This window comes from Mustela nivalis (genome assembly GCF_964662115.1).
Source record: "Mustela nivalis genome assembly, chromosome: 6".
NCBI classification, from domain to species: domain Eukaryota; kingdom Metazoa; phylum Chordata; class Mammalia; order Carnivora; family Mustelidae; genus Mustela; species Mustela nivalis.
Window position 1 is genome coordinate 35,722,176 of NC_139025.1, and position 27,615 is coordinate 35,749,790.

General features: G+C 44.7%; 1 protein-coding gene across 1 annotated transcript in view; it reads right to left on the minus strand.

Moving 5' to 3' along the window:
• Positions 1 to 27,615, minus strand: part of LOC309866396 (protein farnesyltransferase subunit beta) — a 65,228-nt gene that overhangs the window by 3,394 nt on the left and 34,219 nt on the right. The window contains exons 5-11 of the mRNA XM_082734120.1: positions 23,277 to 23,423; positions 23,094 to 23,177; positions 18,057 to 18,143; positions 11,975 to 12,104; positions 9,116 to 9,248; positions 3,729 to 3,840; positions 2,745 to 2,859 (exon numbers count right to left, since the gene is read on the minus strand). Coding sequence (XP_082590246.1) covers positions 2,745 to 2,859; positions 3,729 to 3,840; positions 9,116 to 9,248; positions 11,975 to 12,104; positions 18,057 to 18,143; positions 23,094 to 23,177; positions 23,277 to 23,423 — 808 coding nt within the window. The remainder of the gene's footprint in view (positions 1 to 2,744; positions 2,860 to 3,728; positions 3,841 to 9,115; positions 9,249 to 11,974; positions 12,105 to 18,056; positions 18,144 to 23,093; positions 23,178 to 23,276; positions 23,424 to 27,615) is intronic.

The following is a 27,615-nucleotide window of genomic DNA, read 5'->3' on the forward strand; positions in this document are numbered from 1 at the left end:
AGGCAGGAAAAAGAAATAAAACTCTTAAGAATCAGAAAGAAAGGGGTACCTGCGTGGCTCAGTTGGTTGAATGTCCAACTCTTAGTTTCAGCTCAAGTTGTGATTTCAGGGTCATGAGATGGAGCCCCATGTCAGAGTCTACTTGAGAATTTTCTCTCCCTCTCCTTGTGCCCCTCCCCCTACTTGTACTCTCCTCCTACTTGCACTCTAATAAATATCTTAAAGAAAAAAAAAAAAGAACCGAAAAGAAAAAGGCAAAATAGTCCTCATTTTAAAATAACACCACATTCTAAGTAGAAAATCCAAGAGATTCTACAAGCTATTACAACTACTAAGTAAGTTTAGCAAGATGGCTAGATACAAGATTAAAATATAAATATCATTTCTGTACTTTAGTAACAACCCGTTACAAAATATAATGGAAGAAAAATCCAATCACAACAGACACAGAAGCTATAAATTTCCTAGGCATAAGTCTAACAAAAGATGTGCTAGTCTTTTATGGAGAAAATGATAAAACACCAGTGAAAGATGTGAAGATAATCTGAAAAATCGTGTTCACAAATGGAAAGCCTCAGAAGTCAGTTCTCTCCCATTAATCTTAAGTCCAATGCAAATTCCCATAAAAATTCCATTATAGTTTTGTGGGACTTGATAAGCTGATCCTAAAATCCACAGGAAAAAGCAAAAGCAAAGAATAGGAAGGCAATTTCGAGTAAAAAGAACAAAGTGGATGGGACTTGCCTACCTGCATTTAAGATTTGCTTAAGACAGTGCAGTAAGACAAAGAGACCAAAGGAACAGAACAGTCACCTCAAATACAGAAACTTGAGTACATGATGTACGGGACACACATCAGTAGGACAGTTATAAACTTCAGTTAGTAGTGCGGCTGGTCAACTGTTCATCCACATGGGAAAAAGAGAAAATTGTATCCAACAGACAAAAATCAATTCCAAGAAAATTAAAAATCTAGAGGGAAAAGCAAAACTTTAGAATGCTTGGAAGAAAAGAGAAGTATGACCTCAGAGTAGGGAAAGATTTCTTAAGTATCCCTCCCCTCCACACCCTCAAAAACCGAAAAGGCAATGGAACTGCTCACTATAAAATTAAAAATCTCCTTTTCAAAAGCAAGAAAAAACCCACAAAAAGTGAAAAGACAAGTCACGAACTGGAAGAGTCTCTACATACACACCACCAGCAGAGGATTGCTATCAACACACAGGGAACTCCAACAAATGTATGAGAAAAGGGCAAACAATTAAAATCACAAATCAGCAAGAAAGCAAGCAGCAGACAGCCAAGCCACGGAAGATACAACACAAATGGTCAATGAGCATCTGTAAAGATGCTTAAGCTTACAAGTAATCATGGAAACGCAGAAATAAAACCGAGGTACCACTTCCCACGTATCAAATGGCAGAACGGAGAAGTCAGACAACAGTGCGACTCCCCTGAGTTCTGCGCGAGCCCCCCGAGGGGGGCGGGAGATGCCGTCTAGTGAAGGTGAAGTGCGTGTTCTCTTCAACCCAGCGAATCTCCCCTAGAGAAACTAACACAAGAAAGTACACAGCGAGTCTGTCTGCAACAGCACCAACTGAAACCATCTCGATGTTAACCAACAGAAGGAAAATTGCAGTCCGTTTGCACCCAGGAATACAGTAGCATTGTTACAATGGATACACCAGAGCAGCACGTAAACGCAGATAAACGTCCGAGCACAGGGTCGGCAAGAAAAGCAGTGCACGGGACACGGGCGGCAGATCGTGCTCTAAAAAGCATGAAAGCACACCCTCTCTGTGTTGTTGACAGAGACGGCACAACGACACCGGCAGGCAAGACAAGTGTCAAACTGAGGACAAGGTGATGCTGGGGAGGTGGGTAGTGAGACAAAGGGAAAAGGGTTGTGTGGGAGGCAAATATGGAAAAAACTGTTAAGACTTGAAAAAGCTGAGTGGTGGTTGCTCCGATTTGCTCTGCTTATCAGTGAGGTTGAGCGACTTTCCATCCATCTCTTGGCCATCTGTGTTCTTCTATGGGAGCTATTTTGTGACCATCGGCATGGACCCCATTGTCAGCTGTGGACACTGTAAGCTGGAGTCACATCCCAGGCTCAGGTCTGGGCTCAGGGGTGTTTCCTTGTGGCTGGGCTGCTCTAGGGCTGGAGGTGGGCTGAACATCTGGCCCTCGTGGGGCTGACAGTTTTAGGGGGCAGCAGACCAAAACGACTTAAACACACACATTACAAATTGTGCTGGGTGATGGGGAGGGCACAAACAGGGCACCATGGAGGTGCATTTCAGGGAGACTTCGTTTAGAGGTAGTCTGGAAGCTTCTTGAGAGAGCGGCTCTGCCAGCTCTCGCCAGCTCGCGCCAGTGCTGCGTGGCTGCAGATTCCAGAGACTTACTGCCTCTGAGCAGCTCCCTTTGAGGAACTAATGGTTAAGAAGTTTGGGTCCTGAGGCAGGGGGTAAAGGCACAGATCCTCTGTGGCAGACTGGATCCCACCCCCCCCCCCGACCTGGAAGCCTGAGTTTGCCTTTTGGTAGTTTCCTCCTCAGTCACAAGCTCCTCTGGGAAGGTGTGAATCCAGGAGGGTCTGGGGGGACAGTGTGCTCGCAGGCCCACACACAGGATATGCGCAGAGGGTTCTGCACGGCAAGAGCAGCTGCTCTGCTCTCTTGGTAAGCCCCGTCCTGGGGACCCTGTGGAGAAGAGGTGTCACATCCGCCATCCTGCCTTACCAGGGCATTTTCCGGCACTCCCAAGACCACGTCGTGCAACATGGCTCCACTGCCGAAGTGCTGGGCTATGGACAGGCCACTCAGGCAGTAGCAGGTGTGGTAGAAGTCTCGAGACCTGCAAGGACAAGGTGAGGACAAGCCTCTGAGCAGGGGCTCCTCTGCTCCCCACAGATCCCCGCAGGCGCAGCCTCCCACAAGAGATCCAGACCCAGGACGCACCCCCACGTCCCACTGCCACCCGGTGGCCTTTCTCAAAGCCCTGTCCTCCCGCCCTGGCCCACAGCAGCAACTGTCCCTGTAGGCTTGGCCCCTCCAGGGTCCCTCCTCTTCTTCCCTCTGGTCTTCTGGAAAGGGCTCTCCAGGGTGGCACTGGTGCTAAGTTAATATACTTCTCCGAAAGACTACCAAAATGCCTGGAAATGGGCCACGTTCTTCCTGATCAACTGCTTGAGACCAGCCTGGCGCTGGGCCTTCCCCAGCATGTCAGCAGGGACAGGGTGTATCCAAGCCCAGTAGCCACGGGGACAGGATTTATCTGATTTCCCTTTGCTTTGACTGTGGTGCCTAAAGATATCCAGTGTATGTGGCAATAGCTGTGGTGATTATAATTTCTGTTTACGACACTCAAGGGTTTTAAAATCCTGTATCCTGTTCTATTTAGATCAGTTTAGCTTAAAAAAAAAAAAAAAAAAAGGTGCGGGAGGAAAGAAAAGCTACGCACTAGCAATCTGTATGACTTACCGGCGTGGGGTGCACGTAAGCATGGGGAAAGGCTGGGCACTGAGGATGCCAGGATGGCACTGGAAGGGGGTGCCCCCACCACGACTAAGCAGCTGGATGCAAAGGGACTCCCCACACCCCACCCCTGGATACCGGACTCTTAAAGGTCAGTAGCTGCTGCCCTCTGCAGAGCCTTGGGTAGGCCTGAGTGGCACACCCACCCTCCCTTCCCCATGGCCCCCTCCCCTGAGAAAGGGCACTCACTTGCCAGGTTTATCCAGAAGCCCCCCTGCGGGGCACTGGCAGCACATGAGGATGTATTCCTGCAGGGCCTGCTGATGGAACATCCAGTGGCTCATGCTGAGGGCAGGGTCGCCTGCAGAAAGGCACAGGATCAGCACGGGCCCAGGCCCGGGACAGTCAAGGACAGTCTTTGTACTTTATTACCCACTGGGGACAGTCAAGTTTTCCCTCTGTTCTTCCTGGATGAATTCTGAAAATTGCATTCTCAGGACACTCAACACTTTCACCCAAGTCCCGTGATATGTCTCTTCTCCTGACCTTTGACTCCAGTCAGAGCAGCAGCACAGAGTGGATGCCGGTCTGAGACCACATCCGTGAAGGTGTGAGCCAAATGCTTCCGCCTTCCAGATCGACACTGATACTGCCCCCTGACTCAGTCCACAAGTCCCTGCTCTTCTTCTTTTTTCAAGATTTTCTTTATTTGGGGGTAAGGAGGGTCAGAGGGAGGAGAGAAAGTCCCAAGCAAACTCTGTGCTGAGTGTGGAGGCCAACACGGGGCTCGATTCCACAACCCTGAGATCATGACTTGAGCCAAAACCAAGAGTTGGGACACTTAACCAACTGCACCAGCCAGGCACCCTAAACTACTCTGGGCTTCTTAAGATACTTCCTCTAGCACATCGCCGACTCTAACTGGCTAAGAGAACTCTCAACAGGGGTGATGTCTGTCTGTTCCTTCTCTTTTCGAAGCCTGAACTTCATCTATCTCCAAAGGGCATCCTCCAACTTTTCTCTTGGCTCAAAAACTTTTCCTAAGCAGCATTACTAGTAAGTGCCAGGATTCTTGCCTCATCTAATACGGTAGCAGAAGCAGAAACTGGCAATTCTGGTAATAATACTAAACTAGGAACAAGCAACCAAGCTTCCACACTCTGAAGCTCAATCTATATGGTCAGAGAATTCTGTGCACCATACAGTTATCAGGTGGGGAGGAGAGACAGACTGCCAACAGATGGAAGTTTCCAGAAGCACTTACATGGGAACTGGTTTTTAAAAACTACACACATGCATTCAGTCCTTGGTTAATTTTATACTTTGATCCCTGGGCTACTATAAAGATAGCAATCAGTCTATAAATAGCAATTAAAAGCTAATTTTTCTTTTTTCAGTCTTTTTTTGTTTCTATGCATTTTTCTGTGTAGTTATTATAATTTTGTATTTTGTGTTTTCCATTTAACACTAGAGGCATACATTTTTCTATGCTATAATCATACTGTTGATTTTTCCTTTGTGATTTCTTCCTTAAAGAAGCATATTTAATAGCTACAGGGACTTTGGGGAGGTGATGAAAATTCTCAAACTGATTATGGTCATGGTTGCACAACTCTTGTGATGCCACTAAAAGCCACTGAATTGTATATTTTAAATAAGTGAATTATATGGTTATGTGAATTATATCTCAAGAAAGCTCTTATTTTTTAAAAAAGCAAATGCATTAAAGTTCAGAATAACTGCACTAAGCATATGTACAAAATACACCTTTATTCTATATCCTATAAGAAGTAAAAGACTATTATATTAAGGTAAGTGCTAACCTATCACTAAAATCGTAATCTGAAAAGAAACTGCTATGTTTACTATTAGGCAGATTACAGAGTAGGTCCATTACATGCTGTATTATGAAGTCTGCAAGCTCAAAGTTCACAAGCCCGACAAGGAGCTTCCCGGAATCCTGGAATTTGCACACAAAATCACAGACGAAGGTGGACAGGACGACAGGGTGCTGACAGGCGTGCAATCAGCCTTCTCAATCCTCCATACCTCTCCCTCACAGTATGAATCCCCATCACCATGTCATTTTGCATCTCAAAGATTCCTTTCCAAAAGTGTTCCCAAACGGAAACTGACAGGCACAGATACACGTAGCTCAACTTCGCAGGTGGACAGAAACAGGCCTGCGGTATGCCTCCGAGAACATTCAAGCCACCGGTAACTGCTCACGGGCCTGCCGCTTTCCTACGGCTCCATAGAAACCAAAGGACTCTAATTTGGTCAGCATTTTATATTTTAAAAATCTTAATAATTTGTTCTTCTAGTCAACCACTGTGTTCTACACCCATACAGCAGCGCCCTGCGTGGAGCCGAGGAGGTGGGACTGGGTATGTGCACCGCCGGGGGTCGGTCCCTTGTTACCTCTTTAACTAGCAAGGGGATCATCACCTTAAAAGTGTACTGGGTTGTTTGCTGAGATAAAAGTAGGAATGAACATGTCAGGGGAAAAGCAGGTATGGTACAGAAGAAAAACAATTTCAGTACATGAGTCTTCCTCCCTTCAACTCCCATCCATCTCCCAAAGGTACCCATTGTTAAAGGGGTTTTGCTCGCCTCCAGGAAAAGCTGTGGGGCTGTCACCCCATGTGCACACAGACCAAACCTCTTACACTTCATGTTGGGTTCTGGAGAGTTTTCCATAGGAGCCCATCGCATGTAACCATGGTATGGAGAAATCGTAATACATTTAACTATTAACCTTTTCTTTAAAAAAAAAAAAAAAAAAAAAAAGATTTTATTTGTTGGAGAAAGAGAGAGAGCAAGTGGTGAGGAGCAGCGGAGGGAGAGGGAGAAGCAGACTCCCTGCTGAGCGAGGAGCCCAGTGTGGGCCTCGATCCCAGGACCCAACATCATGGACCTGAGCCAAAGGCATACGCTTACCTGCTTAGCCCCTAGTAACCTTTTCATGAGCGGTTGGGTTGTTCGCCATTCCTTTGCTAATATCTCTGCAGGTAAATTCCTGACCATGCACTAGCCCGGTTTAAGTAATTTAAACAAGTCTCCAAACGACCCTCCAAAAACCGATACAGCTATTTACACCCACTCTGACAGTGCAAAACTGCCCGTTTTCCCATACTCTCCCCAACACTGGCACCATGTTTTCTCCTCTCTGGCAATCTGACAGTAAAAGCGACCAGTGTCTCACTGATTTGATTTGCACATCTTTCACTATATCTTTTTGTTCCATTTATACACCTGTGGCAGCTACACGGTGGTAGGCGGCGATCCGGTATCAGAGAACAAGTCACTTAGCCTTATGTTCTTTGTTTCCTCCTCTGTAAAATGGGGTGACAAGACTACCTATCCCATGACATTGTTCTGAGGCCCAAACGAGAAAATCCGTGTGAAAGACTGTTGAGTCCCAGGCTGAGCAAGTCTTGGTCACCCGCCAGGAGGCGGGGGGAACAGTAGCAAAAGCAACACCACCAGGAGCTCCTTCCCTGCCTGTTCTGAATCTCCCTGTTCAAATCCTCTGCCTGGGTTTCAGGGAGGGTCAGCTATTTCTTAGTGATTTCTAAGAGTCTCTCAAAGAAATTAGCCCTTTCTCATTCGTCATAAATAACTTTTCCCACCTTTTTTCTTGTTTTGCTTATAGAATTTCTCTTCTTTGGTAAAATAACTTTTCTTTATGCAAGAAATGCAAATTAATTCAGAAAATCAGAAGATACAAATAAGAAAAGGAAACAAGTATCACTTGTTATTTCACAACCCAGATACCTTCTAGTAATTTTTAGAGTCAAGTCTTCACTAAAAATGGAATTATAGGGGCACCTGGCTGGCTCAGTCAGTTAAGCATCCAATTCTTAATTTCAGCTCAGGTCATAATCTTAGGGTCGTGAGCTCAAGTGCCTCATCAGGCTCCTTACTGAGTATGGAGCTCGCTTCAGATTCTCTCTTTCCCTCTCCCCCACCCCTCATTTGCACTCTCTCTCTCTCTCTTAAAAAAAAAAAGAAAAATGGAATTACATATACGCTGCTTTGAAATCTTTGCTCATAGTATATTATGAATATCTTTCTACCCATCGTCTCCTTTCGACTCCCAATGTCAGTATTATGCCTCCTGCTCGAGACACTTCCTTCTTCCTTTCTCACTGCTGCTGAGACATGGGTGAGCTTCAAGCCCAACTCAGGTCTCCTCTCTCAGGCAGTGAAAAAGCTGCAAGGCCCAAGAGTCACAGGCAACCTCTTCCACAGGCAAAGCTCTGAGTGTGATCAGGCCTCCAGACCAGGTGCTACAATAAACAAAATGTCAGCAGGACCCCACCCCCACCCCCTGCCACCCATACTGGCAGGGGGCGCTCCTGCAGCAGCTCTCCGGGATGCTCCTGCAACGCATCACGGCCAGGGGCAGGTCGGTGAAAGGCTGCCCATTATACCAGGGGGTTCACCTCACCAGTTCCAAGTAAAGAAATCATTAAAACCCCAGGCGACTTCTGCTTTGAGAACATTGGACTCTCAGGGATTTCTTGGCTTCTCTATTCCAGCGGTCAAGCCAGAGACAGTGCAGGCTCAAGTTGGAAGAAGGATAATTCTTAATGCCCTGAGATCAGAAGCCCAGGGCCCCAGGCAAGGAATCTCAGGACAGACTACAACTAGAAGAATGGGGAAAATGGGCAGAGTCAGTGCTTTCTTCAAGTCTGTATCCAAAGTGGCCACAACTCAAGTGAAATGAAGAAAGTAAAGAAAAGGGGCTCAGCAGGATGAGCCAAAGAAGATAAAAAGGCACATGGGGATGGCAAGGCAGTAGCAAAGAATCTCATTTTCCACATTTGAGCAACTAATTACCCAGCTACTAAGTCCAAAGAAAACCTTCCCTCTGGGCCAAGGGATCTCACTCCAGAATAGATCAGGACCCAGCCGGGCAGCCATGACTTCCCCTCTCCCTGGTTTCACCAGAAACACCCTGCTCTCACATAAAATTAATAAGAAAGCTGATCTGGGAGTCTGCAGGCAACCTGAGATTTCAAGACATAATAAAGGAAGGCTCCCAGAAGTTTCACTTGCTTTCTGAGTGCTTTGGTTTGGCAGTCCCATTTGAGATGCCACAGAAACGAACACAGGTCTCTCCACGCCAGGTGGAGGAGGGGCGGGACAAACTTGCATTTAGGACACTTCGATGAATTTAAGATATTTCTAATGGCGGCCTCAACAAAGCTGGTCAGACACAGGCTCTTTTCTGCACAGACTCTGTTTCTCTGCCCCTTTCTGCAAGTGCCTGTTTGGTTACTGTTGTGACCGCAACGTGCACAGCATGGGTTTTCAGTTCCAGTCTGACTGATGCAGAACTCTGCCCTGGAAACTGTGGCTTCACACCCAGCAGAGGTGGCAGTCACCCCGGGGCCCAGGACATGCACCTAACTCCTGGCCATGGCCAATCTGAAGCAGCCATCGTAATGCAGCTGAACCTTGGAATCGGGTCCTGCACTGTGCAAAGGCAGGAGGTTCCAAGCCGGGCATCTGTACCCCAGGATAGACAGAGCTCTTTTCTGCCCCCCTAAAAAAGCATGCTGGCCTCCTGACTTGATGAGCAGCCACAGGACATCGCTGGACCCCCACCAACAGCCCCCCAGGCTCACCTTGAGCGTGCAGTGCGCGGTGCAGCAGGGGCAGAAGCCCCGCCTGCCAGAAGGAGTAGCAGCCGTCCACCAGCTTGTTGCAGCGGCCCTGAAATCCACCTTCGAAGCGCATCTGCCGGCTGGTCACCCATTGCTGAGGAGGACACAGACAAGGGAAAGGCAGTTACAGGCGAAGGTCCCACCTCTTAGCTTCTTGGCACTGGCAGTCCAGTGTGCTGGCTGTTACCTCCTCCCCTCACTGCTGCAGATGCAGAGCAGAGCACTTGAGCTGGACCCCTTCGGGGCAACCAACACTGATCTCGGCTCAGAGCCTAACAGACAATGGACAGTCACCTCTTCCTGGGTTTCAGATGGGCTCTGGGGCTGACAGGATGAAGAGGCCAAGTTGGCCTGTAAGGACACCTGCAAATGTCTCCCTGGAAACAAGGCTTAACTAGGAAACATCAAGCCAAGACCACCAGGGGCTCATTTCTAACCACTTTTCCTGCTGGTAAGTTTATTAGAAGCAGATCAATGGAATTTTGTGCTATGTCTCATCAGATGATTTTAAACTGTCCCTGACTTTGACTTGGCACCTAAAGAAATCCATCCAAAGTTTCTTAGCAAAACACTTGCAGGACTGGAAGCAGAAGCCATTATCCCAACCACCAATGATGGGTCTGTCTGGTCTAGCCTCTCTGCTTCTCCAGGGGAACCTGGCTGCCTAACAGAAGAAAATCTTTCACGCTGACCCTATAAAATGGCTTCTGATGTCACTTGGCAATCACCCATGATGCTGCCCTTCCCCGCTTATCTCCAAGTTTCCTAAACAGGCGCTGCTACCAAGATCAAGATAGCCATGGGTTTGGCCTCCAGGAATGAGCAGAACCAACTGGCTGGGCAGATAATGACATCTTCATTTCCCTCCCAGGACACCCACCAGCCACGGACTTTCAGAATGGAACAGTGTGGCATAAGGCATCTCCTCGTCCCTAGGTTCTTGCTAGACGGACTCCTCAAAGGAGCCGCCAAGGACCCCTTTCGGAATGGGGGTGTCCAGCCTGTGTTTCAGTTAGCAGTTGTGGAGTTATTTTTAGATTATATCCCTGTTCAAGGCAACACTCACTCATAACAGTCAAGTCCCAAGTTTTCAGAAGAAAGACATAAAAACTAGACTGCAGGTACAGACTCTAATACGTCCCCACTGAGTCTTCAGTGAGCCCATTAGGGATGATGCTATTTAATGAAAGTAGGTGAAGCATCACTTAAGGAAAGAGAAAACAGGTACTACAATGGGAAGCCCATTCTTCATCTTTACCTTACCCTACAGACTAAGGGTGATCTTTTCCCCCCCCAGACTAATGGTTTTTAAGTCAGACTAAATAATTTTTCCCAATGCCTAAGCCCATGGGTTTATTCTGTTTCTCTTGGCTATATGAATTCATAAAATCCTTCAGGCATGGGTCCTAGTTCTCCCAAAGCAAATGGAAGGGAGAGAATGGTTTGGGTAAGAAGGACACTGGCATTTGTTGAGCATCTACTATATGCCAGGCTGGTTTCTGGACTTTTCTCTCTTTTAACTTTCAGAGTCCAGAGTGCTAACCTCACCTTTACGCTTCAAAAAAACCCGTTTTCTCTACCTTAATGAGAAGGAAAAAAACTGAAGCTAAAACAGACAAATTTCCTAAGGTCACATGGTTAGGAAGTGGTAGAGACAGGGCTCAAATCTAGAATACTGCCACTGTAACTGAGGCTTCTGCTAATTATATTCCATATTTCTGCCAGGGAAATGGGACTTCCATATTCACGCCTTATTGGTGATCAGATTTTTAAATGTCTAACAAACTCAAGGTCTAATGGAAAAAGTTGGCCATTTCAGCATAAACCTTCAAGGAGAGTATACTATAGGAGGCTTCCTAAGGATGAGGACAAAATACTGCTGGTCATGTACAGAATACAACAGGAACTTCCTTACAAGCTCATGAAGGGTCTCACAACAGTTCCTACGATGAGAGGCTGACATTTGAACTTGGGAAGAGGAGATGAATGTCAGTTGCAGCTGGTCTGCTCTGAGGTCATGGTCGGGAATAAATGCTTCCCAGAAGATGGTGGCACTGGGTGTGTGTATGTTTGTACTCTAGGCTTCGGGTGATAATGTCAATACAATCTGGTGACTCCCTGAAGCTAACCGCTTTCTGAATTCACTCTTAATATCTGTCAGGAACTCAGAGTCCAGACATACATGCTTGGGCTACCTGCTCACGTAGTTACTAGTTGGGGTGAGTGCTGTGTATTATGCAAGTCTGATGAATCACAGACTGTACCCCTGAAACAAATAATACATTATATGTTGCTAATAATAATAATAATAATAATGAAAATAAATAAATAAATGTAGTTACTAAATGTTCATATATTGTGGTCCGTAACAAACGCTTGGCCTCCAAAGGCCTGAGAGCCCTTCTCATGACGTTTTCTCTTAGGAAATTCTTCTAAGACACGTGATGTCATCTAAATTTAAGAAACTGAAGCTACAGCCTTGGGAGTATGAGGAAGTACTCTGGCTCATGCCAGATGTGTGACGGACTCACGAAGGCTATGGAGTTGGCCTAACACACCTCAGAGCAGGAAGATGTAAAGGCAGGAAAAAAGGAGCCAAGACCAAGGAGACGTTCACCCCTCCCACTTTCTTGGAACAGTGCTGAGCCCCCAACAACTGCATTGAAAAGCTTCATTATAGGACATTTAGTCCGTGGGCTCCGGGCAGGAACTCTCAGCCCTTCCCACAGCCAAACAGTAGTCCCAAAGCCTGTGGGTTTGAGCAGTCACATCAGGGGGGGCCCTGGGGCCCCAGAGGAAGAGGGGTCAACAGACACTTACCAATAAGCTCTTCAAATTCAAGGAACGTTCCTTCTTGAGGATGACCAGGGCAGCCAGGCCACAGAAAGTGTAGCCGCCATGGGCTTCCATCCCTGGCACCCCACCAATTCCACCTTCCCAATTCTGACACCTAAGGGGAGATTGAGAAGAGCAGGCTGAGTGGTCAGTGTCAACCAACGAGCGTCCAGCTCTAGTGCGGGGCACAAGTGCAGAACCGCCCTGGACCGCAGAGAATAGTTTGCTTTAGGTCACCGCGTGAACTGCCACAGCTGTGAATGGAAAGATGCCAGCTAATTAACTCCTGCAAATGCCTCTCCCTTAAACAAACAAACAAACAAACAAAAAAAATCAGGGAAACTCAGAAATAGTCTATTTATGTAAAAAACATAGTACCTCAAATCTTTACTTTTAGGGAAAAGGTTATAAAATCATATAGTCAGTGTGACAACTAGTATTAAATTAAGTTTTATCTATTTCTGGTATTTTTCCTCTTTTCTGTATTTTCAAAAAATTTCTATAATGAATATCAATACCTTTATTACTTATCAAAATAAACTTATTTTTAAATGACAACTTTCTACATATTCAAATTAGCCATTTATTATTATCATAGTTATTATTAGGGGGTTATAATATATTAATAATGTATTCTCCAGTCATAAAACGTGCCTGATCTTTGTACCAGCAATATGGAGTCATTTCTAGGAATTAATCCTACAAAATAAGAGAAAATGTATTCAAAGAGCAGATTAGAAGAATGTTTACCATATTCCCATTTATAACAGTGAAATATCAGAAACAACTCAAGAGCTCAACAGTAAGGGACTGGTTATAGAAATTACAGCACACTGTACAAAAGAAAACCACTCATTTGAAATGATGCTATGAAGTACATTTAAAGATGCTCCAAATATATCACATGAAAAAAGTTATAAAGTGATAATGTACAGTGTAATTTTTCTAGAATTCTAAAAAGATATACACCAACAGAGTGGTTGGTGGTAGATTCCAAGCAGTCTGGATGTTCTTCTTTTTGCTTGCCTATAATAAATGTTTTATCTGTGAAATAAAGAAATTTTCTTTTTAGCATATTTTCCTGTAACAGGGCAAGACTTTACTTCCAGTGATCTCCAAGAATGAACACAAGCTCGTACGCTGCAGGTGTGTCTGCCTCCCAGTACCAGCTGGAGAACAGGTGCACAGGGGGAGGAGCGCTTACTCCAAAACTTGGCAGGACTTCCAGACGAAAGAAGAAAGAAGCAATAATCCTGCCCATCTTCCAGGCACCTCTCCTTAGAGGCCTGGCCTCTCAGGAACTCACAGGCCATGTTCAGAGAAGTCCCCGGGCCCAGGGACATCACAGTGCAGAGCGCTAAGACAAAAAAAGGCTACCGTTCCCTGCACAGACCCCTCAGCCCCTCTGTCCCAGGACCCTGCCACCCCACCCCCAAGAGGCGAGTGTCCTTTCTCACATTTGGCCACAGGGATGGGAGGAATAGCTCAAGTGTGAAGAGTGTCCTCAGTGAGGAACATCTGGGGAACTCTTAGCAATTTTCATTTTCTTAATTTAGCTTTCAAACAATTTTTTTTTAATTAAAAGAAAAAATTCTGTTAAAGAATAAGTAATGAGAAGTAAACCTCCTGCCCACCCTAGCTAGCCCCCAGACCCTCTCACCAGCAGTGACCACTGTCAGTTTCTGCACCTCTGCCTCTTTCCCTCTCTCTCTCTCTCTACACACACACATACACACACACACACAAACACAGAAGTGCAAACACACATGATCTACATTCCACTTTTCCTCCCTTTTATATGCATGGAAGCAATTTTAATCATTGTAAATTAGTAAGTTGAGTAAAATTCTTTGGGAGTGTCTTCTAGCCAAACCTAAGAGATTGAGCACAAGAGCCCAGTAAAAGAAAAGGAAAGGAATTTGAAAAGGGATAAACTCCAAGGGTAAAGAACATAGGAGAAGATATACACACAGCAGATAACAAAATTTTGAAAGCCAGGAAAGGAGAGAGATAAGAAGTAACAGACCTAACAGATTAGAGAACCCTACACCAGCCCAGTGGGCAGGAGGCAACACAAAGCAGGGTGATGTGCTCCAGCAGAAGGACCAGGAACTGGAGATGCAGGACCCCTAGCCCTCCAGAAGCCGCATGAGATGGAAACAAGTTAATTGTTTGCAAATGTATGTAAGAATCAGTTAGATCCCCCAGTGCCCAGCAGGTGAGGACAGAAGGTTTCAGGGGTTTAATCAAGAGGGTCTGAACTCCAGGATATCCAGCACAGAGAACAGGAGGGAGGCACCACACTGAGCAGGGGAGTGCGTGAGAATCTATAATCTGAACACAAACAGCCCCCACCCCGTTTCCTCCTAGTATTTCACAAAGCCAGCTGCCAACTTCCTACCCCAACCAGGAATCTGGAAGACGCTCCACAATGGAAACTGATAAGCTCAAGGGACAAAGCCCAGTGGGGTGAAAGGCTGAATGCTGGCACACGCAGCTCTCTGCCAGCTTTTTAGCACTCGGCTCCTAAATCTGAACACCAGGCATTTCTGCAGTCTCTAATACGAGAGAGAGAGAGTGGAGCAGACACACAAAACTAAGCTGGAGAAATGACACAGGGAGCAGAAGGAAACGTTTTGGATAAAATAGTTATGAGATAAAAATACCGCAAGAATAAAACATGCCTGAAACAAGAACAGGAGAGTACATAAAAAAGTATTTCTTTTAGAAATGAGAATAAAATAAGCTCTGGAAAATTTAAAATAGAATTGCAGAAATAAAACCTCAACAGAAGGGAATCTCTCAGAAAGTACAATAAGAAAGATTAAGAGTTAAAAAGTAGGCAAAATAATCCGAAAAATCAGAAGACCAACCCTATGTATGGGAGGTTAGAAAAAAAACAAACACAGAAAACAGAGGGAAAGAAATTATCAAAGAAATAATAAAATAAAGATTCTTAGAACTAAAGTACATGCCATTCCAGACTGAATATACCTGCTGAGTGCCAAAAGAAAAAATTTTTTAAAAATCCGTATCATGGTTCATCAGCATCAAGTTTCTAAACAGCAAGAATAAAGATTTCCAGAAACTTCTAGAGAGGGAGATATGGTGGGACAGAGAAAAAGAGAAACAAAACAGAAGCGTCTGCCTTCGGCTCAGGTCGCGATCCCAGGGTCCTGGGATGGAGTCCTGCACCAGGCTCCCTGCTCAGCAAGGAGTCTGCTTCTCCCTTTCCCTCTGCCTGCTGCACCCCCCTGCTCGTGCTCTCTAAACACACGTGCGTGTGCACACACACACACAATGGATTGGGACTACAATGGCATTGGGAGGCAGTGGTTACCATAACAGTTTTTGGCTACTTAAACTCCTTGCATTTCAGCTTAATATCAAAGTCAATATCCCACCATTTTATATACAAGGAACCTATGGCATAGAGAAGTGAAATGATTTGTCTGAAGCTACTAAATGACAAAACTGGGATTTAAACCCAGGTAGTCAGAGTTCCGCATCTAGTGAGTACCTAACGATCCAATCCTGCAAATACTAATTATACACTCTGGACAAAATACACAGAAACAACTTTTCCCAAGGGCTCAGTGGACTGAAAAAAGGCAGATTTGGGCGGGGATTTTAAAGTTGGAGCAGAAAACAGCAGGCAGGCAGTCTCTTCCCTCCCCAACCCTATTTTTTTTCTTCCCAGTTTGCCCTGAGATGGCTGCGGTCACCCAGTAGTGGCAGCGGCAGGTCAGAGGGGCCAGTGGAGGGCAGCTGAAACAAACAGAAAGCCCACCATTTTCCTGGTAAGAAGAACCAGGCTGACGGAAATGGTGGAGGAACACCAGAAAGAGGAGAGCTAAAGTAGGAAAACTCCAAATTCCACGTTTAAATGTCTACCTGACTCCAGATCACACACACATCAGGCAAACTGAAAGCAGATTCTGACCCAAGAACTGACCAAAGAGCCAAGCCCGCTGCCCGGTGCATGTGTAACAATCTGTACTTTGGGTCTAACCAAGTTGAATGCTGCTAAAACAAAGCCATCAACAGTCTTTAGAGCAATCTAACAGAATCCAGCCTCTACGATACAAGACCACAATGTCTAAGATACAATCCAAAAATTACCTGACATACGCAGAATCAGGAAAATGGGACATCCCAACTCTAAGATACCCAGATGTTGAAATTACCAAACAAGAATTTTAAGGCAGACACTTATTAACTATAGGTTTACCTCAGGGAAATGGAAAAAAATATATACTTGTAATGAATAAAAAGATGGGAAATCTTAACTGAGAAAGAGGAAGTATAATAAAGAACCAAACCACGCAAGTTAGCTCAAAAGCCTATATTCTTAATCTCTAAACTATGGCGACCTTACACCATTGAGTATTACATGCCAGGTCTTCAGTAAATGTTGGTTATTATTATTGTTAGCCTTTTCCACAATGATACTGGAAGCCAGAAGATAATGGAGGAATGCTTAAAAAAAAAGTTCTGAAGAAATACAATTTATACAGTTTCCAATTTAGAAATCTCTAACCAAATAAAATCTCAATCAAGTGTGAGACTAAAATAACCATTATGCACAATCTTAAAAATTCCTCTCCTAAGTGCTCTCTTTTGGGATCTACTGGAGTATGTGGTTCATTAAAATGTGTAAGTAAGCCAAGAAAAAGGAGGGCAAGGCCTTCAACAAAGGAGACAAGTGAAGTGAATTTCATGCTGAAAGGAAGCTTCTGGATACCTGCTGGGCAGCAGGCTGAGAGCAATCTGTCCAGACTGAAGCAGGAGGGCACAGGGCTCCAGAAAGGAAAACTCAAAATACAAACACACACACACACACACACACACACACACGAGAACTGATACATTACCTAAAGTGTTTGACTGTAATGAGAGTGATTTTATAGCTCTGGCAGAAAATCTGGGAATAAATTCATGATGTATGCTTTTTTAAAAAGAGGAAATGACTAATTCCAGGAAAATAAAAATTATCTAGGAAAGTAAATATGACCATAGTTTACCATCTGATATACCTGTAAATTATATTTCCATATTACAGGTACTACTTTGGTAAGAATAAAAACATAAAAAACAAAATAATACAGCTTAGATAACATTCCATATTAATACATAGGCATCTACTATACCTTTCTTTTTCTTTTTTTTAATCATGAGATACTTGAAATGTCTAGGAGTATAGCAAATAATATATAGAACATACATGTATGTCACACCTAGCTTTAACAGAGTCATATACACTTTGGTCTCTCTTTTATTTTAAAGAAATGAACCATTACAGATACAGTTGAAGTTCCCCGTGGAGATGGGTAAACATCTCCTGATTTCATTTCCTTTGCTCTCCCTGAGAAGTAATCATCATCCTGAATTTGTTTTTATATTTTTATATTATATATTTTTTATATTTATATATTTTTATATTACCACAGATCATTCTTCCTATAAATACAGAATTATTGTGCATGTTTTCAAATTTTAAGCAAGTGTGCTAATCTGCATGTTTTAACATCCTTTACTTTAACTCAGGATTGTTTCTGAGGATTTATCTGTCTTGATACATGCAGCTCTGGTTCATTCATTCCAACTGCTATCTTATATTGCAATGTGACTATACCACGGCTTGCTTCTCCCTCCCGTGCTTATGAACATTTAGCCTGTTTCTGGGTTTTGCTATCACAAACAAGTCGCATGTTGGTCTCTTTTGCGCACGTGTGTGAGCTTCTGTAAGTGTGGGATTATGGGGTCATTAGCAACGGCATCTTCTAAGGTATTACCAAGTTGCTCTCCAAACTGGTTAAATCCATTTAGATGCCCACGAGTACTGTTTGCACAAGGTTTTGATCCTTGCCCATCTACACAATAACACAACACTGAAGAAAGTCTGGGAAAAAGAACTTTTGGAGCATTTCTGAAAGGCACCATGCTACAGCCCCAATCCGTCTCTTGTAATTTTAGAGTCGCTTCCATTCCTTTATCATTTTCTTTATTTTCAAAGTCTTGACCACCTGCTTTCTAAGAGGCCAGGACAAATCCCGGCATCTCTCACCTTGCTATCCATTCGGCCGTGCCCTCAAAGAGGTCTGGAGTGATGATGTTGGTCAGAGAAGCTACGGAGGCGGCACAGTACGCGCTTCTGGAAGGACAGAAACAGAGGGGGAGAGTGTTAAGCTTTAAGGAAGAGCTAAAATAGGGTGCACTGAACTCAGGCAGACTGGTCTCTGCCTGGTAAGCTGTAATCACCTCCTGTCCTCACTCTTGGCCCTTGGTCAGTCCTCCTGAGAGGTTTGACATTCTATTTGGATAGAGTTGCTCACAGCATGGCTTCAGTGAAAGAACATGACATTCTAGTCTCCCTACCTCCACATGGTCAAATCTACATCAGAGGAAATAACAGCCAGATCAATTCATGTCCAAAGTGAATTTAGCTCTTCTTTCAAAGACCTATCATGGTTCCCAAACTTCCACAGTGTCATTCATTCGGCTATTTCTGATACACTCATTCATTTGATGTCAGTAATGTTTCAGATCCAAAATTTCTGCATATGGAATGGACACATTAAAGGTTAACTGTATATTTTTTCTGCAACAAACACTCCAAAGCAGGGCACCAGACCCTAACGGCTGCGTAGTCCAGACGAGAGGGACAGGAATAGAGGAGTCCACTCGGATACTTCCCTTAGGCCTTCAGAGGGAGAAAGGAACTTTGATTTCAAGCACCCCACCAGTACGTATACGCACGCACGCGTGCATACACACACATGCACACACACTTTTAAATGAAAAAGAAAGAGAACTTTTTTTTTTTTTTTATTGTTATCCAACTTGATTTGGAATAAGTCTTCCCATTCCATCCTGCCAGCCCTAATTCTTCTCAGGACACATTTCATTTCAGCTTCTCTCTCTATTACGAAATATATCTACAAACTGTGTTTTCTTTCCTTCTATGCCCTTTTCAAATATCCAGCATCTCAGCTCCATTTTACGATGAAGACAGTTTGTTTTAATTCTGCTTACACATCCTTTCTAAGGGTTCCTGAGGAATATAAAAGGGAGGAAAGAGGAGGGCCTAGGTTCCATATCATTCTATATGGACATAGCTACTAAGCCAAACTTAGGAGGTTTCCCGAAGACATCTGTGCAGAAGCTGCAAGCTTATGATACTACACCAGCCTTTGCATCGGCTGGCTCACGCTGGCCCCGGCACGGAAGGGGCTGAGTTACTCCAGCAGCCAGCAGAAGCATGCGAGAGTCCTGCGTGCCAAACATTATCACCCACCAGAAGCTAACCTCAGAGGCCTGATCTCACCTCTTTCAGGTTTGGAGCCTCTCAAAGGGGTTCCACAGTATTTGCTCTTGAACCTTCACATAACCTCTGAGATAGGGAGGCAGCCAACCACGTAGTTTGCTTCTCGCAGATGGAAGAACTAAGACGTGATGCCAGGAGCCACTAGTCCTAGATCGCACACGGAAACGTGGAGCCAACAAAACCCACCCCTTTCATGCAGTTTCTTCCTCTCCTTCTATCCAGTCATCGCTTCTCTCAAATTTGTTCACTACTCTCCGTCCTCTCTACTGTCCTCCGAATCCAAGGCACCATTCCCAGGATCAAACTCCTGCCTGGTCTTCCTCCTTCCAGCCCTGAACCCAGAGGACTTTTACTAAAACACTGCAATCCATTCACTGCAACTGGGAAAGTTCTAATAAAATACAGACCACATCCTATCATTCTCGACTTAAAATTGGTCAGTGACTTCCCACTGCTCTTAAACTCCTACTTCAGGACCCCTCGGTCTGTTCCCAGCCTGTACTTCCAGCTTCACTGCTACTGCCCACGAGGCCCTCTCCACTTCAGCCACACGAAACTGCTTTCTCGAGCCCGCTCTAGGCCCTGTCACCTCAAGTTCCATGAATGCTGGGTCTCTGCCTACCCCCTACCCTCACAGAACACTCCAGGTTCTCCAACCTAGATGAGGTCAGTAGTAAATAACTGCTCCTTTCTGAGAACTGAGAAAGGGCGGCAGGTGTTAGGGGTTCACCGAGGTTTGGTCCCTGGCAGCACACCTGTGCCATAAAGCCCCAAATTAACTCATCCTAGAGACTATCAAGAATCGAGACAGACAGGAAAGATCACGAGGCCATTGTGTCTAACCCAGAATGAGACCTGCTAGCCTCCAGATGCCCAAATGTGCCCTCCCCCAACCTCCACCCATCACTGCTGGTCAAACCCACTCAACGCGCACTCTGGAGTCCTGGGGGACACTTTCAGGCAAAGGACAATTAAATACCAAGCAAGAAATGTTAGGGGCGCCTGGATGGCTCAGTGGGTTAGGCCTCTGCCTTTGGCTCAGGTCATGATCTCAGGGTCCTGGGATCGAGTCCCGCATCAGGTTCTCTGCTCGATGGGGAGCCTGCTTCCCCCCTCCCCCTGCCTGCCTCTCTGCCTACTTGTGCTGTCTCTCTCTATCAAATAAATAAATAAATAATCTTAAAAAAAAAAAAAAAGAAATGATGAAACTGGGATACGAGAACACAAAGCAAGGAAGCGTTCACCTCTCTGATCCTATGCAAACGAGAAGCATGGCTGAAAGGGAGCACGTTAGCAAAGGAGCTTCCGTACAGGTGAGATACAGCTGCAGGGCTCTTGGATGGAACAGATCGTTTTTCCTGGAGAAGTTTGCTAGCATTTGTCTAGCAGATATAAATATGAACACAGAAAAAAACTTACGCTGCAACTAGTAAGCTGGAGAATAATCACATCTGATTGTATCACATTGTATCACATTGTATCACATCTGATACAATGCAAAGCAATCTGACTTCACCTCGTAATGTCAGAAGTTTTAAAAAGCTAAATTTTAGGGCGCCTGGGTGGCTCAGTCATTAGGCCTCTGCCTTCGGTTTGGGTCATGATCCCAGGGTCCTGGGATCCAGCCCCGTGTTAGACTACCGGTTCAGTGGGAAGCCTGCTTCTCCCTTTTACAGTTCCCCTGGCTTGTGTTCCCTCTCTCACTGTCTCTCTCTGTCAAATGAATAAATAAAATCTTAAAAAAAAAAAAAGAAAAAGCTAAATTTTGAGATCGTGCATATTCAGTTGGACGAGCTGTAGAACAGAAATGAAAATGTGGTGTCAGGGCTGGGGGGACAATTTTTAACCTCTACCTTAAGAAGAGTCAACACAATACTGCTTTTCCTCATTGGTCATATTGGCTTTGTTGGTGTTGACAGAGTTAAACAAACAACCACAGTCCCAGATGGAGTCACTTATGCTAAGCTCCACATCACCAAACTGAAACTTAATCACAGTTTCGGCTCTCCAGAAATGAAGTCTTAAACCAGTTCATCAGGAAGCACCTGGTGAGCGCTGGTTAGGTCACCTGCCTGATAGAACCCTGCTGTCCCCGAAAGGAAAGTAACCTCGCAAAACTGACCCACTTATTTGCCTTGTATAACCTCCCTGTTCCCAGACCCTTCTTGATACGGTAGAAATATAGGTTTGGTCTTCTCCCAGATTGCTGGCACAGCGCTCCTGAGTGACAGGGGTGACAGGAGAGTCTCTAGTGATTCAAAACAAGCCCTGGTGAAGCACACCTGCGTTATGCTAATGAGGTGACTCCCGGAGGATGGGCCGCTTGCCACAGAAACTGACCCCCGACTAGAGGGTTGGCAGCCTCAGCCCCGCTCCCCTGAGGAGAACGGCTGCGGATCACGTTAATCACCAATGGCCAACGATTTCACCAATCATGCGTACATAACAGAACTTCCATAAAAACCCTAAATGATGGAATTGGGGGAGCTCCAGGGTGGTGAACATAGCCAGGTGACTGCTGGGAGGGTGGCATACTCCAGCTTCACGGGGACAGAAATTCCTACACTCCAGACCCTTCCAGACCTCGCTCAATACACCTCCTCATCTCGCTGTTCATTTGCATCCTTTATAATATCCTTTGTAATCAATCAGTGAGTTCTGGGAACCGTCCCTACCAAATTATTAAACCGAAGAGGGGTCATGGGAACCTGATTTGTAGCCAAGTCAGACAGAAGTGTGGGTAACATGGGGACACGTAACTTGGGACTAGCATCTGAAGTGGGGGTGATCTTCTGGGACGGAGCCCTTAACCTGTTGAATCTGAACTAAATCGGGTTAGTCGATGTCAGAATTTAACATGAGAAAAAAAACAAACAGACATTTGGTGTTGGAAGTGTTGTAAGAAATTGTTTTTCCAGGGGAGGACAGCTTTTTGGTTTGAGTAGATTCATGACACATGTTTCCTCCCCCTTTACTTTCAACAACAGTTAAGCCAGAAAATGAATCAACTTGTATAGAAGCTAAACACATTTACAAATGAGGCAATAAGATGGCTTTGCTATAGAAAGCTAAAAAGAAAAAAGAAAAAAGTATTTCTCTGACTAAATAGTAAGAATTTGGTATAAAGTCTCAATGATCCACGACCTTTGAGAAATGACTTAGTGAACTCCCCATATGTCTTTAGTAATCTCCTGTCAGATGAGTGAGCTACTTGCGAGGTACATTAGATTACTCCAGAGTAAAATAATAATTTTGAGTCAACTGGTTCTAATCAGTAACTGAAATTCTACTTCCCTCAACTCTACTAGCCCCCAAGGGTGTTTGAACCAACCAAAGCAATTTTCAAACAGGTGATAGACATGCTCACGATTTCTTCAAATCCATACAGAAAATATTTACGAGGTCCCTACTGGGCTTCTTCTCCCTTCCTATCCCAGTGAGATGAAAGATTATATTACGCCATATAGTTGTTATATATTATGCTATGTCATTTTCTACCAATCAAATAAATTTTTGATTCTGAAAAGCATTTGATTTTGTTCCTGTCTTACTTATATTTTGACATTTACAGAGGAATCAAGGGAGAGCAACACCTGAGGATATAGGTCTCACATTTGCCATGATTATGAACTGTGTCCCTGACATGTCATTCCACGGGTCATTCTGTGAGACAAAGCAGCATAATTTTTTCCATGGTGTTCCTTGGGATTGGCATCTCCAATGACAGATGAGCTCTGGAATCTACGGGTGCAGCAGCCCGAGAAAAACCCCACTCACCTCACATCCACCTCACCTCCAACGTGCATGAGAAAAGAGCCGTCGGGCTGCTTCAACGAGTACAAATACTGAAGAAGCTTCTCCCTGAGGAACAAGCAGCCGAGAGGCAAGAGACAGCAATGATCAGTGCAGTATCAGCAGGGGGGGCCCCTGTGGTGTCCCGCACCCTGGCTCTGGCCATACCTGTTAATGACGTCATAGGCCTCCTCGGTGCCGATGATGCAGAGTGCGTTGACGGCGGCATACGTGGGTGCAAGATGTGGGTACTGGCCAGGGCCCCCCCCAAAGCCACCTTCTGGACTTTGACACAGCTCCAGGAACTGACATACGCTAGGTACACAGCCAGATGGAAAACCAAAGTCAGAGAGCATTCATTTCAAAATAAGTTCCACCACAGTCCATGACTTTCCCTCAAAGGGGGAAAAATAAAACCAAAACCTCTCCTCTCAACTACTGAACATATACTGAATATAATTAACCTCTGAAAAGGGCCTCTTTCCCCTGCTATTTTGAATGCCTTTCTTTCTGAGTTTTGCACTTAAGGACTCATCTAGCTGTGAAGCAAGGAGCAAAAGACCCGGCAGAGACCACTAGCCGTTCACCGAACTGGGGATAAGACTCATGCTTCTTGACCAAATCTTTCCCATACTTTTCCCTCAGTTTGCCATGCTGCATCTGTGTTGCCGGCCCTTTCTCCTTGCCTCTGAGGTCCCTAAATCGAATTTTGTCAAAATTGTGATGGCACCCAACCTCTCTCCATGCTAACCAACCCACTCTGGGGCCACCACCTAGGCCCACCCAGGATATTTAAAGAGATGTCTTCTCACTCCATTGTTACCTAAGTCCCAGGAGCTTCTGACTTTTATTTCTACCACCACCAAGAAAGAAGCTTCTAGTGGAGTTTGCCTTCATGGTTAGGAGAACAAAAGGAGCATGGACTTCTAGCACACTCACCTCAGTTGTGGCAAACTTCAGCACTGCTGACTCATATCACACAAATGCATCCCAGCCTGTACACTTTTGGAGAATTTGTTACACTAATCCAGAGAGGCTCCAAGTCCCCCACCAAGGGAAATTGTTTTAAGGGTTTACCTCCAAGCATGGCACTGGGTTGCCCAGAAGTTACATTCTTGTCTGAGGTCAAACCGAGAGAGCCCCTACTTATCCCAGGTCCTCTGAATTCACTGGGAAGGGAGTGCCCCGGAAAGTCCTGGTTATTGAGCTCTTTCCCCACAACTCAGCATGGACCATAGGCTCCTTATTCGGACAAGTCCGCATTTCAGAGAATAAGCTGCAAATCTCTGTCCTAGTGCTCAGGCAGCCTTCTTCCCCCAGACTCTTTGGTCTCATTCTTTCTTATCTACTGCTGCCAGAGAGACCACAGAGAGTCTAACTCATCCCTAGGGCACAAGCTTATTACTGCTTTTCCACATCGTATCTGATGACTTTTGATTTCAGACCTTCCATTATCTCGCAGGGACAGCAAAAGAAAATTCTGCTCACTCGCTACTGGAGCTCTGAAGTCTTCACAGGTTAAAAGAAAAAAAAATACACATTCTCTTCTATACACACTCCTTTCTATACACACTCCCTTCTATCTGAACCTCTGATTTGACTGCACGAAACACGAGAATTGACGTATAGCTGATCATCAGAGAAGGAAGACAGTACTGTGGCATATTTGTAACAGTGATTAATTTTCAATGGGAAAATGAGTTTGTTCCTAACATATTTTCCAAACCTTCATTAATTCATATCCTATTTCCTGGAAACAAATAGCTAACAAATTAATGTCCTGACAAGGGCTGGCTGGACTGGCATACAAAGACTTTTCTGTATCACAAAAACAAACGGTTTTAGTTGATATAAAGCTTAACAGCACATTTTTTTTTTTTAAATGAAAAGAAAAAGAGTCATCTAGTCATCCATTCTCTTTCCCAACTCCCGAGATAGAATCGTGCCAAATCCAACACCCCTGACCCTGTAGCCTCATGTCTGGTGAGCCGGGATCTGAATGTACCAGACACCTTTAAATCATCCCTCCATGCCAACCTCCCTCAGCTGATATGCAGCATCTGACTGGCCATGGGGCTTCACTGGGGAGTAGGGCTGGGCTTTTTTGTACTCTCAGACGCTTCCATATTACAGAACATTCTGCTCCAGAGGCTTTCCAACCCATAGGGTAAGGAACTGGCAAACTGACCACGATGTTACCAGTCGTCATTAGCAGAGTTTTTAGCAGCTCTGAAAACCAAAGTGTGAATGAGACTTCTATCTTTAGAAAGGGGGAGGAAAAACTTATCTGAGAGAGCAGAAATTCACCACCTAGTTAAAAACAAAACAAAACAAACAAACAAAAAAAACCAAAAAAACCACAAGCAGGAAACACAGTGCATATACCAAGAGTGGCAGACTTTCTGAAGAACAAGTTTTCATGCATCGCTCCTTCAGTCCTGTGACTAAAAGGGCAAGGAGACCAGTTTTCTTTCATGTCAGCGAGGCGTTTCATTCTAGCTAACGTGACAATTACCCACAGAGTGGGGTACTATCTTTAAGATGAGGGATTTTCAAACCCAACACATGTATCTCACAACCATTGGAGAGCGAGTAGAAATAACAGAGATATTAGAAATAAGCCTGGGCCTTCACATTTTTACCAAATTCCCAGATGATGTGACTACACCCAAATTTGAGAACCACAAGTCTTAGCTGAGCAATCAGAATCACTTGGGGGATGTTTTTGAAAAACCCAATGCCCGGGCCACACTAATACCAATGAAATCAGAATCACTGAGGATGGGACCCAAGTGGCCATATATATTTATTTTTTAATTCCCGTGTGGCTCCAATGTACAGCCAAGTACATTGCCTGTGAAACTTGAGTACACACAGAAACCACCCGAGAACCTTGTTAAAATGCAGCTCTGACAGGGGGCGCCCGGGTGGTTCAGTGTGTTAAGCCTGTGCCTTCAGCTCACGTCATGATCTCAGGGTCCTGGGATTGAGCCCCGCATCGGGCTCCCTGCTCAGCAGAGAGCTTTCCCCACTCTCTGCCTGCCTCTTTGCCTACTTACGATCTCTGTCTGTCAAATAAATAAACAAACTCTAAAAAAAAAAATGCAGCTCTGATTAAAGTGAAAAATGGGCTAGGGTGGGGTATAAAAGTCTATAAAACATGTATGTGCAAAAGAAAGTAAAATTTAAGAAGTGACTTAAAACCATAGGTTGGGAAAAATGAATCCATCTGAAATGGGAGCACAGCTTAAAAAATAAATAAATAAATAAGAAAAGATACTAAAAAGGAAATGTAAAATTTAGCCTGAAGTAGAAGTGAGCTGTGGGGGAACACCTGGAGCTCCCTACATTGTTTTCCGCTGGCGCTGGAGTTTAGTTTAAAAGTCCTGTGGGAAAGGAGCTTAGAGCGGGAGACAAACCAGGGGACTCTGGACTCCAGGAACTAACCTGAGGGTTACAGAAGGGAGGGGGTGGGGCGATGCCGTAACTGGGTGAGAGGCATCAAGGAGGGCACGTGTGGTGATGAGCACTGGGTGTTATACGCAACTAATGAATCGTTGAACACTACATCAAAAACTAATGATGTACTATATGTTGGCTAACTGAACATAATAAAAAAAAAAAGTAAAAATAAATTTAAAAATAATTTTAAAAAAATGCAGCTCTGACTCCAAAGAGCTAGATGGGCTTGAGTCTGCCCTTTCAGCAAACTCCAGGTGACGGCCATTTTGGGTAGCAAAGATCTGTGCTGTCCAATAGGTCGCGACTAGCCACATGAGGCTATTCAAATTTTAAACTAAATTCATTAAATTAATTTAAACTTAAGCTCCTTGGTCACAGAAGCCACGCTGCAACTGTTCAATAGCTACACGTCCCAAGTGGCTCCCACAAAATAGAGAACATCTCCATTACTGTAGAAAGTTCTACTGAACATCAACACTCTATCATTCAACTACGAAAAAGTCTGTGAAACCTATAAGGAGATCAATTCAAAGCAGAAGTATCAATGATTAATCGTCAGCCTCATAAGGGGTTTACTTGGACTTTAAGGAGATGGTTGAAGACTGACCTAAAGTGGTTGATTCTGGGCATTGCTGTCACCAACTTGGAGGAAGTACTCTAAAACAAGCAGATAATTCCAAAGGACCAGAGAAACACCTCCAAGGTGAGAATTAAAGTCCAGAATAATATAAAATAAATCAGCAGCATTTAAGAATAAAACAAATGAAATAGGGACAAGATAATATACTTAGGGATGGCAGGAGTGGGGGATGAGTAAACCATATAAATATACTATGGGAAAGGACTGGGATATAGGAGAAAAAGGACCAGAGGTTAAGACCTGTGAGTTGTGAACACAAATGAGAATACTTCTTAAGAGCATCATAAATGCAATACTGGGGGCGCCTAGGTGACTCAGTCAATTAAGTGGCACCTTCAGCTCAGGTCATGATCCCAGGGTCCTGAGATTGAGCCCCACATTGGGCTCCCTGCTCAGTGGGGAACC